Source organism: Otolemur garnettii, unplaced genomic scaffold (assembly GCF_000181295.1).
Source record: "Otolemur garnettii isolate 467f Iridium unplaced genomic scaffold, OtoGar3 scaffold00065, whole genome shotgun sequence".
Classification (NCBI taxonomy): Eukaryota; Metazoa; Chordata; class Mammalia; order Primates; family Galagidae; genus Otolemur; species Otolemur garnettii.
This window is the reverse complement of record NW_003852460.1, coordinates 8401855-8419206: the sequence shown is the minus strand read 5'-3', so window position 1 is coordinate 8419206 and position 17352 is coordinate 8401855. Positions and strand designations below refer to the sequence as shown.

Here is a 17352-nt window from a genome sequence, read left to right as displayed (position 1 = left end):
CAGGCCAAGGGATTATTTCCCATGAGTGTATTTCTCTAGCTGCTTGCCGTGGGCACTCATACTGTACCTCCTGCCATGGCTGGGATATACTGGGGTCTGCAAAAGGAAGACATCATCTCTCAGGGGATGACCTCCTCTATCTCTGTACTTGGCTGTGACCCCAGCCCGTCCTATGAGGTTCAGGGCCTGTGTTTACTGTGAGACACCTCAGCCATCTCTACCTCCAGGGATTAGCTTCAGCTACCTTCCCCACTCCCATTTCTCCCCTGATTAGGGCCCCGACTGTGGTCATTTTGTGACTTGACTTAGGAGATTGAATCAGAAGAGCAGAGAAAGTGAAGTTGGCCATTCTTGCCCCTCTCTTACCTCAACATGTTCTGATTAACAACCAAACTACATTCAGTTGTCTGGATTCTTCTCACAGCAGACAGACAGAGGAGGTCCAAGAATTGGCTGAGATGGCCACAACTTCTCCCCTTCCCCTAGCTATGACTCCAGCCACCCCAAGGTTAGGACCACCACATTCACCTCCAGCCCAGTCAATGCTGAAGTTGGGGCCACCATCTTTTGTTTCCCTTCAGATTTGGCTGTTAACCCCCTGACAAATCTATGGGTTGAAAGAGGAAGAGAAGATTTGGTTATGAGTGGTTCTCAAACATCTCCATGCATCAGAATCACGGGGAGGGCTTCTTATAAACATAGTTGCGGCCCCACCCCAAGTTTCTCTTTCAATAGACAGAGCTGACTTCCCAGGAAGTGATACCGTACTCAGAAGAAGCCCGTGTTTAGTTTCATAAATCTGCTGTTACAATCTTGAAATTCATTTTTTAGCATGCGGCCCCACATGCCCATCTCTCACTGGGCTCCACAAATGGTGTGGCCATTTTTGTCTGTAGGTCCAGAATAGAGCTTGAAAGTTTACATTTCCAATCTTTTCCCAAGTGATGCAGATGCCGGGCCTGGAGAGTACACTTTCCCCAAGGAAAGGTTGTGCTTGGAGAGTACAACCACTCCATGGGATTTTGTTGAGTTCCAAAGACTAGAGGAAAGGGGCAATGGCCCTCTACCACCCACTTTCTCCCCTCTACTTGATCAGATCCAATCAGAGCTGAGAAAAAGAAGGAACAAATAGTGTGGCCACTTTAGTTTTTTGTTATTATCGTTGTCCTTGTTTTATTTTGTTTGTTTTCTCCAAACTAAATGTTCTCATAGGGCATCCTGCCTTTTCAGCCCCCACTCCAAACAATTCATGTAGGTATGACATCCCTGTCTGTACATCAGTCCAAAAACAAGTTTTTGAGGCAGCTTGAAAAAATATATATAAAGTGGAACAGTATCATGGTAAGTGATTTTGAGAGACTAGGGGAAAGAAAATGATGGGAAGAGTGATAAGATGAGGTGAAGATAGGACCAAAACACACAAAGACACCTCCCAAACTTGGACACACCAACTCAAGAGGAGTCTCAATTTTTCTGAGTCTTTTAGCAGTCATTGGAGACAGAAGTATATTATTTATTACGTGACTCATGGCTCCATAGGGTAAAAATAACCTACTTGTTTATGAGAAACCCAAATGTCTCTACTACTAAGACTTAGGAGAAATTTCTTCCATGGCTATCTTTCTTTATGCACATAACTCCAGGCTGCATCTGCAGCTTGTAACATTTTGTTGAGTGTATGCTCTTCTATATGTGTTGTAACAGAGCTCAGCAAGACATGAGACAGAATTTGGGGGGTCTTCATGAGGTAAAATATAACATTTTCAGAAATTTTTCCCCCACTATGAAGGGGCAAAACTCCCCATAAAATAAATGTTCATAGTCTTGATATTTTTGGTTGTTTTGGCTTATGAATCGACTTGACTATCTTTGACAAATCCCATAAAATAAGGCCTTATGTACTCACTTTTATTGATATAAGATCATGACTTGTTCTTGCTGAATAGACCTAAGACAATTTTATTAATGACTGGAAAAATTGTCAACTGAACAAGAAAAACAAATGAAATTAGCCAAGTAATACAATTTCTAGCCCTGTTCAGAACATGGAACCCTGATTTTGAGCTGAGCTGAGCTCCCTGTTAGCTACCAGTTCAACACATTTGATTTTTCTCATTTTCATAATAAACTTTCCTTACCTGGAGTCATACCCCATGACAATAGACAAGTGTCCATTTGCTTGCTTTTGTGTGCTCCCTCTGCTAGAAGGAGAGACTCTCCCCACCCCCTGTAGTTAGATATGGTGATTAAATTGTTTTCTCCCACTTTCCAACAGAAATACTAAGTTCCTTTTATTTTTCCTTCACATTTATTGGTGCCCTAAAGGTCTGGAAAATCATCCTCATGGCAGTCCTCTGACTCCTTCCTCAAAGATTATCTGATATCAGTTCAAAGAGGAGGCAAGGAAGGGATTTATTTATTCCATGTGAGTAGGAAATGTACTGGGCAAAAGTGCTAAAGCCCTGGCTGCCCCACTGGTGGGCGTGTTATCACAGATGCTGGGAAGTGTTTTGCCCCTGGACACTAACCCCCCCCCCAAACCTGAGACAAGCTTGATCCCCTGTGGGCGAGGTACCTCCATTTTGCATGCGCAAAACCATTTAGTTAGGAAAGGATTGCTCAGGCGTGTGTTTACCTACTTTAAGACCACAAAGGATTTGTTTTGAAAAATTAAACCAACAGAGAGCCAAGACTAGTAAAAATAAGTGATTGGGGGGAAAAAAAAAACCAGAAGCAGGTTCTGGAACTTTTAATCAATGTGTGATTGTTTCCCTTCAAGATGTTGTCAGGGCCACTGTTTTGAGGAAGGTAGAAAATAAAGATGTTTCCAGGTAAGAATTGCCACACTCTTCATGTTCCTGAAGTTCTCATTTTCCTGTTCCACTTACATTCTCACTGTTATTTCTGTTGCTGTGACAACTCACACATATAGAATCAGTTTGTAAAAACATGAGTGCCTTGCAGAGTCACCTTAGATGTATTTACCTACAATGGACCCTAGTGCTGGTCATCTGTATATCTTTTTCAGCCACCATTTTATACATGAAATATTTATCCCCACCAGTAGCATCATAATCTTCATGGCAAGGATGAATTTACTACACTAAGTAATTTGGTGGGGGGGGGGAGTGACCATAAAGCCATGAAGACCTTCAAGTTTTATCTGAATTATTTTTAATTCAGGATATTGGTGAAGGTGAAAGATATCTACAAGTTTTTCCTTACTTAATAGATGGTGAGATCGAACTTTAATTTAAAAGTGGACCCAGAAGTTAGTCTCTGAGGCACTTCGGCAACCAACGCATATTAGCGATAACAGGGACCCATCTGGGCTTAGCGCGCTCCCCTCCTTCCCGGCTCACGTTTCTTGTTTCATCTGTTGGGTTTTTCTGCCCTCTGCTGGTCATTACGTGGAAATGCGTTCACATCGTGGTTGTAGATGTCTTGGAACATTGTTCAAAAGGTCTTTTTGTTTCAGCGCTTGTGTCCATGCATTCTCCTCCTGTCATAAGTTATTTAACGGTCATATCGTTTGAATCTGGCCACTGATTGTCAGCTCACTTACACACCTGTAATTGTCTTCTTGTGCCAGAAGCCCTGACATGCTGCCGTCGGAAGTTTCTTTTTCCGTGGGAGGGAGGCACTCATCCACCGATTCCAACAAGGCCTCCAGCGGAGACATCTCCCCTTATGACAACAACTCCCCCGTGCTTTCCGAGCGCTCCCTGCTGGCTATGCAAGAGGACGTGGCGCCGGGGGGCTCAGAGAAACTTTACAAAGTGCCAGGGCAGTATATGCTAGTGGGCCACTTGCCGTCATCAAAGTCAAGGGAAAGTTCTCCTGGACCAAGGCGCGGGAAAGGTAACTAGAACCTGGCTGGCTGACTCTGGGCAAATAAATGACTGTACTGTTGTTGCATGTGGCATTGTGTGGGGACATTTCAGACATTCTCTTCAAGTCTCCCTTGGTTGATGTTCTTATAATTTATATAATTTCAATGACCATCTGTCCAGGAAATGGTGAGTCCAGTGGTAAGGAAAGGGTTCCTGCAGCCCTATCCTCAGACATCTGGTAGCAAGCACCTTCCCAGAGGAGCCACTTGTACTCCCAGCTGACTCCTTTTCCCTCCAGCAGCCAAGGAAATTTCTATGTCCTGGCTGGGGGATTTGAGTTGCATATCTACTAGTCTAAGATGTCATCTGGTTACTGCTGTCACTTTTCCAAAGAAAAGCTGAGGCTACTCTGTAGCAAGACAGTATGCTAGACCCAAGTAGTGTTAGCATCCGATGACAAGAGTGCTCAGCTTAGAGTCTGCTGCCACTTTCAGCCAGGATCTTGAGCAAATGATTGAGCTTTTCAGACTCTCATTTTCTCCTTCTATGAAAACACAGAAGATAACAGTCTTAAATTCAATGGGTTTAATTAGCTAATCCATGTAAAAGCCCTTAATGTAGCATTTATCTTGTGAGAAGCACTCAATAAGATTTGCCGTGTCATTGTGTGTACATTTCTTACCTGCTCCCTGTAACTAGCTTCCTCATCTGTAACATGAAATCCTGGGAATCTCCTAGGGATGGGATGAGATAATGCATGTGAACTGCTAAACACATGGAGGCACACAGTAGACATTTGTTTCTGTGAATCACAATTATCATCCCATCACAGTACTGTAGTGAGGATTAAATGACATGATGAATAAAGCCTAATGTCATACAGTGCCTCCCCCATAAATACTTACAGATAGCTAAGGGATTTATGAATGAATATGCTCATGAAGAAATGCACTGATGCCAGGAGCAGAGTACTCCTGAGGGTGGTGCAGGAGCTGTCACTGTTGCTCCTCTGTCTGTACAGTAATGTGGTTAGTGCCTTTAAGGCTGTTACCACCTATCACCCTTGTATTGGTTTCCTACAAACCTGGACTTAAGACAGCACACAAATTTGTTATCTTGCTGTTCAGGAGATCACAAGTCTAAAATGGATACATAGGGCCGCCTTCCCTTTCAAAAGTCCAAGGGCATGATCCATTTCCTTGCGTTTTCTGGCTTCTAGAGGCTGCTGCATTCCTTGGCTTGTGGCCCCTTCCTCCATCTACAAAGCCAGCAATATAGCAGCATCTTTTTTCCTGTCTCTGTCATACAAGGACCTTGTGATGATATCGGGCCACTCAGATAATTGAGGAAAATATCCCCATCACAAGAACCATAACTTAAGCATATCTGCAAGGTCTCCTTTGAATATAATAGCTTTATGGAGCCTAGGATTATGACACAGATTATTGGGGAGTTTATTCTGTCTACCACAATCATGATAGAGAAAGAGATTTTTTGTAAATCCCAAATAGAATAAACCTCCTGAAAGGCAGGCCTAATTGTATTGCATTTGTATCTAAGACTATCTCCAATTCAGTTCTTTGCAAAGAAGAGATGTTATAAAATATTTGTTTATTGATTTCTGTTCTTAAATTTTTGTTTTGTGTTATATAACTTTTTATACAATTTTCTAGATATGTCAGAGGAGCCTTTCAATATCTGGGGAACTTGGCATTCAACATTAAAAAGTGGATCCAAAGACCCAGGAATGACAGGTAAAGTATTATCTTGAAACTTAATTAAATTTACTTTTAAAATTAATTTTCTTTACTTGTTGCTTTACTGTCCTAATATTACTTGCTTGTCAGATATAATTTGGGAAATGCTGAAAATATAAAAAGGATAAAACTCTCATTAGGCTTTCCACCCAAATATGCTATCCTTTGACTATATTTCATTCCATTTCCTTTGCAAAAGTTTTCCAATATTATGATCATTCTGTCTGTGCAACTTTATATTTTAACTTGCATTTTCCAGTTATTTTCCATTTTCCTTTTTAAGGGCAAAGGAATATTTGATAGAGTGCATATTCAGAGTTTATGACCTAATACTTGGGCAACTAAATTGTTCTCATTTTTTTTTGATTGCTGTTGTTATAATAAGTTATGCTGTTAGGAGTCTCTTTTAGTTACTTTTTTAAAAAGTTTTAAGTTAGTAATAGAGTCACAGAATTTTAAAAATCAAGTCAAAGGTTATAAATCCCAAAGAAGAAAGTGGATCAAATATTATGAACCTTTCAAAGAATTGGGAGGTGGTCACCTTGGATGCTATGGGCTATGGGCTAACCTGACTGATGTTCTGCAAGCTGCAGATAGCAGGGTATCTCTTGCTGCTGTCTGCAAACCTCATCAGCATGGCAAACTAGTGGGTTTTCATTTTCATTAGCTTAAAAAAGAAAATTGCATTTATCATTTAATTTGCAATTCCTTCTCACCAATATTTTTCAGTTTTTCTGCTAAGTAGCCAAGTGCCCCCCCCCATTGAATTGCCATTTGTGTCATTTGCTGTTTATGTATGCTAGTGTTTTTTAAACTGAGTCTTGCAAACTCTTTATAAAGATGTTAACACTCTATCCATGTTATCTGCCACTGATATTATCCCTTGCATAGTTTTCTCTTTTTCCTGCTTTGGAGATCTGGAAGATTTTATTTTACTTTTTGACGTAATTAATGTTCTTGCTTTCTCCTTTGTGTGAATTCTTTCACAAAAATTAATATTTAGTTAAGCATGGTCAATCATCTGTGTGCTTTTCTTTTACATGTTATTTCACGGTTTTAACATTGAATTATTTAATCCATCTAGAATATGTGTTGGTATATGAGATTATGTGTAAGTTATTGGTTTAATTCAAATATATATATGTACATACATATATGCACGCACACATATATACACAATCCTCTTTCCATTTTCCCATTGTTTTATAATATCTCCCATATTATCTATTAAAGTACTATTTATTTTTAAATTGAATGGCCTCTGCCCAGCTGACTTTAGTCTGATTCACTATCTATCTATATCTTGTAGCCTGTGAAGAGCTTTACAGCCTTGTCCTCCGAGGAGAAACTCTTCCAAGATGCTTGCTCCATTTTCTTTCTCCTATTTCAGCTATCACCTGTTTCTCCTGTCATCTGTGTCTGTGTAAACGCTACATCCCTCCCTTCCCTGCCCCCAACATGGCCTTATTCTTTCCCTGTATACTTTTTAAGAAGTGGAAGGTAGTTAGGCAGGGCAGATCCATAGGGAAATGGCAGTCTGGGGACAGATGCCTCAAGGACTACTCATTTGCCTTGCAAAATGTACCATTTTTTCTCTCCTTTCAGTTTTGTAAAGAAAGTTGTATCTGTCAGGAACAGTTAACTGCTATAACCAACTCCAAATTCTCAGTGGTTCAAACTATTACAGGTATATTTCATCCTCACATGCCAGGCCAGTGTGGATTATGTGAGGTGGAGAGGGTGGAGGTAGGGGAGCGAGTGCTCTGTTCCACATAGTCATGCAAGGGTGGGTCCAGGTTCCACTTCGACAGTGGCTCCACCGTCTTCAGAGGCCTTGGAGTCTTCCATGGTTTTTCCTCGCTGGGCTGGCAGTTAAGGGGAGAGAGCCCAGAACAGTAGGAAAACATTTGGTTGGATCTTTTATTAGACCAGGCGTAGAAATGGCTCATACTACTTCTGACCACACGTATTGGCTGCACCTTGTTTCTGTGGCCCTCCTAACTTCAAGGGAGGCTGGGAAAAGCCATCCAAGAAGGAAAGGGGAATGGCTGGGTAAACAACAAGCCAGTCTTTCCCACAGTGGTGAAGGGGGAATATTCACACCGGCGTCTGTATTCCTCAGCATCTGGCGTGGAATGGGGATCCAATTTGCTTATTCCCACAGCTTCCATTGATGTGACAGAAACATGAATACCATTATATTTTGCACCTCCCCTGGGCCACAAATTGAACAAGAAGGGAACGTTTCTTTCACCTCTGAGTTCCGTAAAGTGTTCACCTCCATGTGAAGGGGACCTTTTCCCCAAATATAAATTGGTGGCAAGGCGATTTAATCTAGTTTGACAGCTCAGCTAACCTGTCAGAGTCTAGGCATATGTGTCTGGAACCGCCGCACGAATTGCAAATTACCAAAAAGCATTTATCATTTCTTTTGCTGGAAAGGTCTTTTCTTTAGGCAGCAGCCTCTATTTAGTAAGAGTGTACTGTGCTTTTTCCGTTTTAGAAGACAGCAGTGGGGAGGATTCTAATCCCCGACAGGGGTTCTCCAAACTCACTGCAGTTCTCACCTCCTCTCTGGCTTCCAGGTTCCCATGGAGACATTTTTGAAAGCAGCTCCCTACGACCGGGGCCCTGCTCCCTTTCTCAAGGGAACCTGTCCCCAAATTGGCCTCGGTGGCAGGGGAGCCCCGCAGAGCTGGACAGAGGCACTCAGGTCGCAGGGAGGACTCAGCCCGCGGCTCCTCCAGCCCCCGGTTCGCGCTCCTGTAGCACGTCCCCCCTGCGGGGCCCTGGCGGGGGCGCGGAGCCGCACTTGACCCTGAGCAGCGCCCAAGACCTCACCGAGAGCGAGCCGGACGCCCCCTGGCCGCAGGGCCGGGCCCCTCCTCCGTGCCAGAGACCCCGGGGCGGCGGCAGTGGGAAGGGCGACAAGAGGCCCCCTCCTCCCTACCCGGGCCCGGGGAAGCCCGCCGCCGCCGCCAGGTCGCCGCGGCAGCCCCGAGCAGGCGCAGGCCAGGCCGAGGACCCGGGGAGCCAGACGGCTGAGTGGGGGCCGCGGAAAAAACTGGGCAGCGCCCACTCTCCGACCTCTGGCGAGCAGGATGGGCGGAAGCTGGGGGAGGCCGGCTGGCTGGACTGGCAGAGAGAGCGCTGGCAGATCTGGGAGCTGCTGTCCGCCGACAATCCCGACGCCCTGCCCGAAACGCTGGTCTGAGCCCCCTTCGCGCCCTCCTTGCACTTGCCAGAAGCAACACCGAGATACTCGGTTCACTAGCAGACTAGAGCGCTCACACCCTCGCCACTGGGATCGGGTTCTTTTGCGTAGCCAGCCTTGGGAAACACCAAGAACACCCCCCCAAACGGATGGCCATGTCCAATCCAAAAACCACCCTCTTGGCTCTATGTAAGATCAAGCCCTTTCTTTGGTATAGCTTACTTGTATTTATGTGTCTCTGTTTTGACTATTGTATATTCTGTAACAGATCATGTATGATAATCATTTAGGGTTATTCACAGAGAGAAAACAAAAGGAACAATTTTTTTTTAAAAAAACACTTCACTATTTTAAGCAATGAGAAATACTAAGCAGTGAGATTCTATAGAATGTTCTAGAATATGCACAAGCGGGTTTCTGTGCTTTTGCCATAGCTTGTTTCCTGGGGACAGCCCTTCCTTCAATGCCTAAGGAAAACACTAACAAGACAAAACTAAACAGAACGTGAGAAGCCATAGTTTTATATAAGTAGTGAGATACGAAAAAAATATATAGTCACTGAATGCTTTTTCATATGGAATAAAAGTTGAGGGAGATATTAGATTTGATACATTATGAAATATATTTTTAGAACCTGTTTAAAAAGGATTCAGTTAATCAAAGAAGAAAAAGGCCGTGCCTAACAAAGATGATTAAGAAGTTGTCCCATTTTAGGTCAAATTCAATTTTATATAGACCACATATAATATGTATTTATAATGTATAATTTTTATGTATTTTTCAAAACTACAAACTGGAATCCAAACTATAATGTGTTAAAGAATCTATAGAAGAACATGATATTTTTCCCTTTGCCCCATAACCAGTATTAGCCAATTACATGAAATTCTTTATAAATTCAGTCATATTTGGAAAAAATCTGCAGCTTTGTACTTACATCGTGCCAAAGGCTGAGGAAATGGTCTTTTTGGTAATTTTGTGTGTGTGTTGTAAAATGTTCCTTCTGTACTTTTGAAGTTTTTCAACTGCAAAATCATTTTTGACCAGCAGGTGGCGATGTGATTCAGTATTTTATGAGGTTTTTTCACTTTAGAAGGGAAAGTCTTCTATAAAAGAAAACTTTTTTTTTTATAAAACATACTACTCTTAATTTTAATGTTGGTGATGAAGTTTCCAGTGGTGTTTCTTAAAGTTCTATCTTGTGCCATGATGAATAAAAAGTTAAGCAAAGGTTTGTTCCCTGGCTTTAAATCTCCTAAAAGAACTCATACCCTGTTCCAGACACAGACTTCACTATCCAACAGTCTTAAGTGCAATACATAATGTGGATTCTATGCATATAAATACATAGCTAAAGAGATAGTTTAAAAAAATCAGCTGGTTTGAGGACATCAACTCGGCGCCACCAAAGCATTTACAGATTTACTATAAAAATTACTTGTTACAAGTAAAGGCTGATTTCCTCAGTTGTTGATGAGGAAGTGGTTTTCTACAGGACTGAAAGTCAGGGTTCCTACTCTTTGGACAGGTGTTGTCCAACACAATCCCTGTGAGTTATATCCGCTCTAGAGGCTGCCTAATTTGCTTCATGGCTAAAACAGTAAAATCTAAAAGTAGCAGGTAACATTTCTTATTTCAGGCTATTTGAAATAGCTTCAGGTTCTGTGATTGGGTCCAGCACTTCTGCTACTGGCTGGGACCCGGGAAGGATTTACCTGTGAACCTCTAGTCCTTCCTGGCTGTCTGAACTCAGCCAAAAGTGGCAAGCAAGATCCAGAACAAACACTACTTGATTGTGGATCATAGGTGGCTTTTCTATGCCACCTACTCTCATTCTATTCCTGCTGATCCTGTGTTTTCTTGCCTTTGAATTTGACTGTGATCTGACCAGTTCCTTCCCTCATGAACTGGACTGTTTGAAATACAGGACCGCCTTCCCACCATATTCTTGCTGTAATAGTCTATTTTTTTAAACTTCCAGATTAAATGGCCCTGAGGTTGATGTCTGTGTCAAAAAAGGTAACAAAAAGTATGTCCAGCTATTAAAAGATCCCAAATAGGCAGTCCATGAAATAGGGCACAGAACATCTTTATATGATGTATATATCTTCATTCTCTCTGTTTCTACATTTAAGCCCAATAGCCATGTCTTCAGCTTAGTGAGTGAAAGCTTATTTCTTAGATGTCATTATTATATATTGAAAATGAGAAGATTTTAAAACATACATGTGAGACCCAAAGACCCAAGTGGAAATTGAAGTCCTTTCTAATACCTTATAAATGATATAATAATACCTGACAATGAAGAAAAAAAAAAACTCAAACTCTTCCAAATTGGACAAAACTCCTTTAACAAGGTCCAGCACAGTGGATCAGGCCTGTAATCCCAGCTCTTTGGGAAGCTAATGCAGGAGTATCACTTAAGGCCAGGAGTTCAAGACCAGCCTGAGAAACATAGCAAGATCCCATCTCTACCAAAAATTTAAAAAATTAGCCAGGCATGGTGGCATACACCTGTAGTCCCAGCTGCTCTGGAGGCTGAGGCAGAAGAATCTTGCTTGAGCCCAGGATGTTGAGGTTGCTGTGATGACACTACTGCACTCTACCACGGATGACAGAGCAAGACCCTGTTTCAAGAAAAAAAATTAAAACTCCTGTAACTGCCTATTCAAGTCACTCATTCTCCAAAAGCAGATATCCTACAAACAAGAAAAAAGCTCCCTTGTCTATGACTATTTGACACTGACATTGACATTGAGACAGTATGAATCATTTTTTTTTTTCTTTTTGTCTCTGGCAAAGGAGCCAGAATGGTGTTGGCAGAAATGACTAAATATGAATTTGCCTTGATATATCTAAGTAGCTATTAACATATGTTTGTTGTAGGTTTTTAAAGAAGAAAAAAATCTCTTGTACCAATGGAGTTTGTGCAAATTTAGGAAATTTCTAAATAAATCCAGCTTGCTTCTTTTCTTATGCACATTTTAATACACATCTGTTTGGCAGAGAAACAGCACTAGGATTAAATATAAAGAGATGCCAGAACAAAGTCCAGGCCTGTGGGGTATGTCATTCTGATAAGCAAACTGCAGGAGGTAGATTATGCCTAACTGAGAGAAAGGAAATGGCTGAAGAAGAGTCACACAGAGATTAAAACAGGACAACATCTCAACTGGGCAGAATTTTAAAACAGGACTAAATCAGCAGCAAATGTTCTTCAAGTGAAAAAATACAAACCAAAGGAAAATTCCTACAAAGGTTAGAATTCTTCAGCACAGTCAAGGCAACAGATGGTGGTGTGCAGACGGTGCTCCCTGGGGTGCAGACGTCTCATCCAGCCTGACCTTGCCTTCAATTCACCAAAGTGCAGGCAGCACCAGCTCCAACGGAGAGCCCTCAAGAGGTTGCAGAAAGGTCAGAAGATTCTCTAAGTTCAGCTCAGCCAACATTTTCTCATCCTAGGGTGACCAACTCATCCCAGTTTACCCAGGAAGGTACCAGGTTTAATAGTAAAAACCCAATATCCTGGGCACAGGCCATGCTATGAGCTGGCAGGGTGAGGAAAGGTGGCATGGGGATCCAGGACACTCAACCTTGGCACCTCTCAAGTAGGGTGGCCAGATAAGATATAAGACACCCAGTTCACTTTGAATGTCAGATAAATAAGTGACCATGAGTTAGTATCAGTATGTCCCAAGCAATATCTGGGACTTATTTACACTGTCCCAGATATTGTATGGGATGTACTTATATTAAAGGGGAATTTTTTTATTTATCTGACATTCAAGTTGAACTGGGCATCTAGTTGCCAAATCTGGCAACCCTAATCTCCAGCCTTGATATCCAACCCAGTCCCCAATGGCCTGCTTGACCTTCTCACTGAATGTCCCACAATGCCTCAACTCCCCTGAAGGGACAGCTGCCCTTCCATTGCTACACTGAGCCACCTTCTCACCAGCACCACACCATCTTCGAGGCCTCCTCTCCCTTCTCACCAGCTGCCTTGCCTGAGATGCCAATCTTGTCACCCCCCTGGCACACATGTTTCCTGTCTGTCTACCCCCACTATCTTGGTCTGGGCAATCAACTCCACCCTCTTGAATGGCTGCAGCAACCTCCCCTCACTGACCCCCCACTTCACCTCCATGCTGCCACCACTCACACTTCCCAAATGCACCTCTTGTCAGAGGTACACCACTATTGAGAAACCACTGATGCCCTCCTCCCCCCAGTCTACAGGACAAAGTCCACATGCCATGATGACACCGACATACTCCACCATCTAGTCTTATTTGCCTTCCACCTCTCATCTCATCTCCCCCCAACGGGTGTGGGGTTTGGAGACTCTGGCCACAACAGAATATCCCCATCCCTACATACAGGACACACTTTCATATTTCTGTTCCAAGGGCCCCAATTGCTTGTTCCTGCTTTTCCTATTTAATGGATGCTATTTTTCTTGCAAAATTAGCTCAGACTTACCCTTCCTTCTCACAAACATGATGGATCATAGCTTTGGCCACTGGCTGTGTTAAGAAGCATTGATGTACATTTATAGCAACTGTCTTATGTTTTTATCTGGAGGTTATTCTGTCTTTGAAGGTGGGAAGCAGTATCTCTCCTCTCCACTCCTGACTTTTCCTTCTTTCCTTCAGTAGGCAGAGCCCTGACACATAGTTGGCATTTGATAAATGCTGGCTGAACATATGCACGTCCATGTAGTGAAGCAACTTACCATGCAGTGGAGGAAAATACCAGTCCATTGACCTCTTAATGAATGCAGTGATAGCAGTATATTTTCCAAATTAGAAGGTTTTTGAAAGGAGGAGATGGTATGAGAAGGTAGTGGGTGAGCACAGAGCCACAGTCTCTGAACCAGCACTCCTCTGTGAAAATGCATCACCCCATCTCTGTGCTATATGGAACAGAGAAGACAGGTGGCTTGTGATGCGTTATCTTTTAATTCTTAAGATTAAAACTTGTCTAGTAAACGTGTTAAAGAAATGTGTATTTCTGTGCTCCCTGGTTAGTACTCAGTGAGTACTTAATAATTGAAAAAAATAAGAACATTTCAAGATGTGGGGTTTGCAGAGCAGCATTTAACTCTTGTCTTTGCCATTTACTAACTAGGTGACCTCAAGCAAGTTGCTTTAACCCACTAATTCTCCATTTTCTCAGAGCAATCAGGTCACAGTAGTACCAAACTCCCAAGGTTGTTCTGAGGGCTGCATGAGAAATAATAAATGGCAGTGTAAGTGATGTCCCAAATGAGGTCATTTTAGAAACAAAAACTGGGAATATCTACTCTGAAATGCAGGTACTATTAGCTAACATTTATCAATGACTTCTGCTCAAATCTAAATGTTTTGTGCACATTAACTCATTTGAGCCCTTCATTTTCCCGAAGGCCCACTTGACCTATAGTGCTATAGAATAAGTTGCCCAAAGCCACACAGCTAGAAGGCAGCAGAAGCAGGATTTGATGACAGGCCATACAACTGCGCCACCTGCTGTTTGGAGAATGTGGAGTCAGTAAACAAAGCTCTATGGTTATTTACTGGAGGCCTGGGTCTCTCTCATAAAGGAAAGGGCCCAGCTAGCCTGTCCCCTGGGGAGGGCTCCTGCCTCTAGGATGATCTATAATTTCAAGGGAGCTCTGGGGGCCTCTGGGTCTCCTTCCTATTTCCCACTGATGTAAGGGAAATAAAAGCTAAAATTAATAAATGCCCAAAGTGGGATTGAGTTTTGAAGAATTTTAGATAGCAAAATCACAGGGGAGAATGGGTGTGATTTAGTAATTGAACTCTCCTGGTTGAATTATAATTATATCCATTTACATATTTATTAATTATAATGACTTACACTTAATTGTAGCCTAGCATTGTCTTCAAATTTTCCTTTGTTTCAGACACCCAAACAGCCATGCAATGACTTCACTAGATGAATGGATTGGTTGATGGATTCATCCCATAATCTATCCAATCAATATTCACGAATACAGTGGAATCTCTGTAAGTTGACCATCCCCAAGGGACTGTAAAAAACTGTTCACCATATGGAGATGGCAAACATAAGGAACTAGGCCTATTGTACTGACATACACATGTGGTGCATGCCTAGTCTGTGAAAATTAGGTCAACTTAAGGAGGCAGTCAATGTAGGGAGGTGGTCAACTATGGAGGTTCTACCGTACTAGTATTGGCCACCAAGAGCAATGCTGGGCTCTGAGGTTAGAAAGACAGATAAAATAAGCCCAGATCTACCTTTAATGACTTCTCGGCTAATAAAATGGTTACTTATATAAATTGTATTGTGAAAAGGGCAGAAGATGCTGCCAAGTACCATGAATCCAGCAAATGTCTCAGTGGTTGGTACCTGGTAGGCAATCCATAAATTGTTGGATAAATAAATCAGTAGATCCATCCATCTATCCATCCCTTGAAGTAGAACAAACACCTTAGGAAGAACTTGGCAGAAATCAGGGATGTTATGGTCACGATTAGGGCTGGCTTCATGGCACACAACCTTCACAGTGGCAGAGGATCCTACACCTAGGACCCTGTACTTCTGAACAAGGGCCTCCACCCTTTTCATTTCACCCTGATCCCTTCTAATGATGTAACCAGCCCTGATCATAGTCTTTGCTGGATAAAGAGAAGGACCCAATTTCAGAGAAGGAAGCCATTTATAGCAGAGGTGAGTCCCCCTGAGACCCAAGGAGGCTAAAGGGCCTTTGCCTGACGCCATTGCATGAAGTTTACCTGACTTCTCTGCAGACCTCTTTACCCAGTTAAATATAGTGTCAAAATGCAAAAAAAAAAAAAAGAAAAAATAAAGAAAGTGAAATTTCACCTTGCTGTTTCCCAGGGAGTATGAATGATGCTTTATTTGCATGTTTATGACATGCAAAACCCATTCTCCTGATTTCTTTCCATACTCTTCTTTTTTCTTTCTGTTTTCTATTTCTGCCACCATATTTTTTGTCTTCTTTCAAGTCACCATTTCTCTAGCATTACCTTTTAATGGGTGGTTCTCTTACTGCTGTGGTCTGAATGTGTGTGTCCCTTCAAAATTTCTATGTTGAAACCTTACTCCCAAGGTGATGATGCCAGGAGGTGTGACCTTGGTGAGCTGATGATGTCATGAGGGTGGAGCCTCATGGAGGGATCAGTGTCCTCATAAATGAGGCCCCAAAGAGCTCCCTTGCCCCTTCTACCATGAGAGGACAAAGAAAGAAGGAGTCCTCCGTGAGCCAGATGTGGGTCCTCACCAGGTATGAAATCTGCCACACCTTCATCTTGGGCTCCTAGCCTCCAGAACTGTGAGAGTAAGTTTCTGTTGTTTATGCCACTTCATTTGTGACACTTTGTTATGGCAGGCATAATAAATTCATGTGTTGAACAAAGGTCAAGTAGCAGGGACAACCCAGAACACCTTTCCAGCTCAAGTGAGTGGCCACCATAAAAGTGGTTTCCTTTTTTTCCTTTTTTGGCATTGTTATTGATATATCATAGTTGTACATATATTGGAAGTACATGTGATATTGTGATATATGCATATACTGTGTAACAATCAAGTAAGGCTAATTGGGATATCCATCACCTCAAACATTGATCCTCTCTTTGTGTTAGGAACATTACAATTCTCATCTAGATATTCTAAAATATACAATAAATTATCATTAAGTAGAATTTCCCTAGGCCGGGCACAGTGGCTCACGGCACAGCACTCTGGGAGGCCGAGGCATGTCAATTGCTTGAGCTCATGGGTTGGAGACCCACCTAAGCAAGAGTGAGACCCTGTCTCTACTAAAAAATAGAAAAAACTGAGGCAAGATGATTGCTTAAGCCTAAGAGTTTGAGGTTGCTGTGAACTATGATGATGCCATGGCACGCTACCAGGGTGACAGCTTGAGACTGTCTCAAAAAAACAAAAATTCCCTACTGTACTATGAATACTAGAACTTATTCCTTCTATCTAACTGTATTTTTATGCCCATTAATCAACTTCTCATTATTCCCTCCTTCCTCTGCACTACCATGATATCCATTTTTTTTTTTTTTTGCAGTTTTTGGCCAGGGCTGGGTTTGAACCCACCACCTCCGGTATATGGGGCCTGCGCCCTACTCCTTAAGCCACAGGCGCTGCCCAACATCCACTGCTTTAGCTTCCACATTGGAGTTAGGGACATGTGACATCTGTCTTTCTGTTCCTGGTTTACCTGCTTGTGGTTTCCTTTTGAAACCACAATTCACACAGAAGTGTTACCACCCAACCAGGTTTGTTGCCTACTGCTCAAAAGGAAGCCAATACCCCCAAACAGCAGGGTTTACGGCTGAGAAAGAGTTTATTCCACATAGCACTAAGTAGGGAAACAAGAGAAATTTCTCAACTCTGCCTCTCTGAGAATTTGGGAGGCAGGGTTTCTAAAGACAGTTTGGTGGGCAGAGGATTGTGTTCAGGGTCTGCTAATTGGCTGGGTACAGGGTGTCATCATCAATCCCTTGGCCACCAGCCTGGGTGGGTCAGCCAATCCACTCTAACACAG

General features: G+C 42.5%; 1 protein-coding gene across 1 annotated transcript in view; it reads left to right on the top strand.

Moving 5' to 3' along the window:
• ARHGAP6 (Rho GTPase activating protein 6) overlaps positions 1-8811 on the top strand; it is a 465268-nt gene extending 456457 nt beyond the window's left edge. The window contains exons 11-13 of the mRNA XM_003793049.2: positions 3593-3861; positions 5507-5587; positions 8176-8811. Coding sequence (XP_003793097.1) covers positions 3593-3861; positions 5507-5587; positions 8176-8804 — 979 coding nt within the window. The 3' untranslated portion in view covers positions 8805-8811. The remainder of the gene's footprint in view (positions 1-3592; positions 3862-5506; positions 5588-8175) is intronic.
• The last annotated feature ends 8541 nt before the right edge of the window (positions 8812-17352 follow it).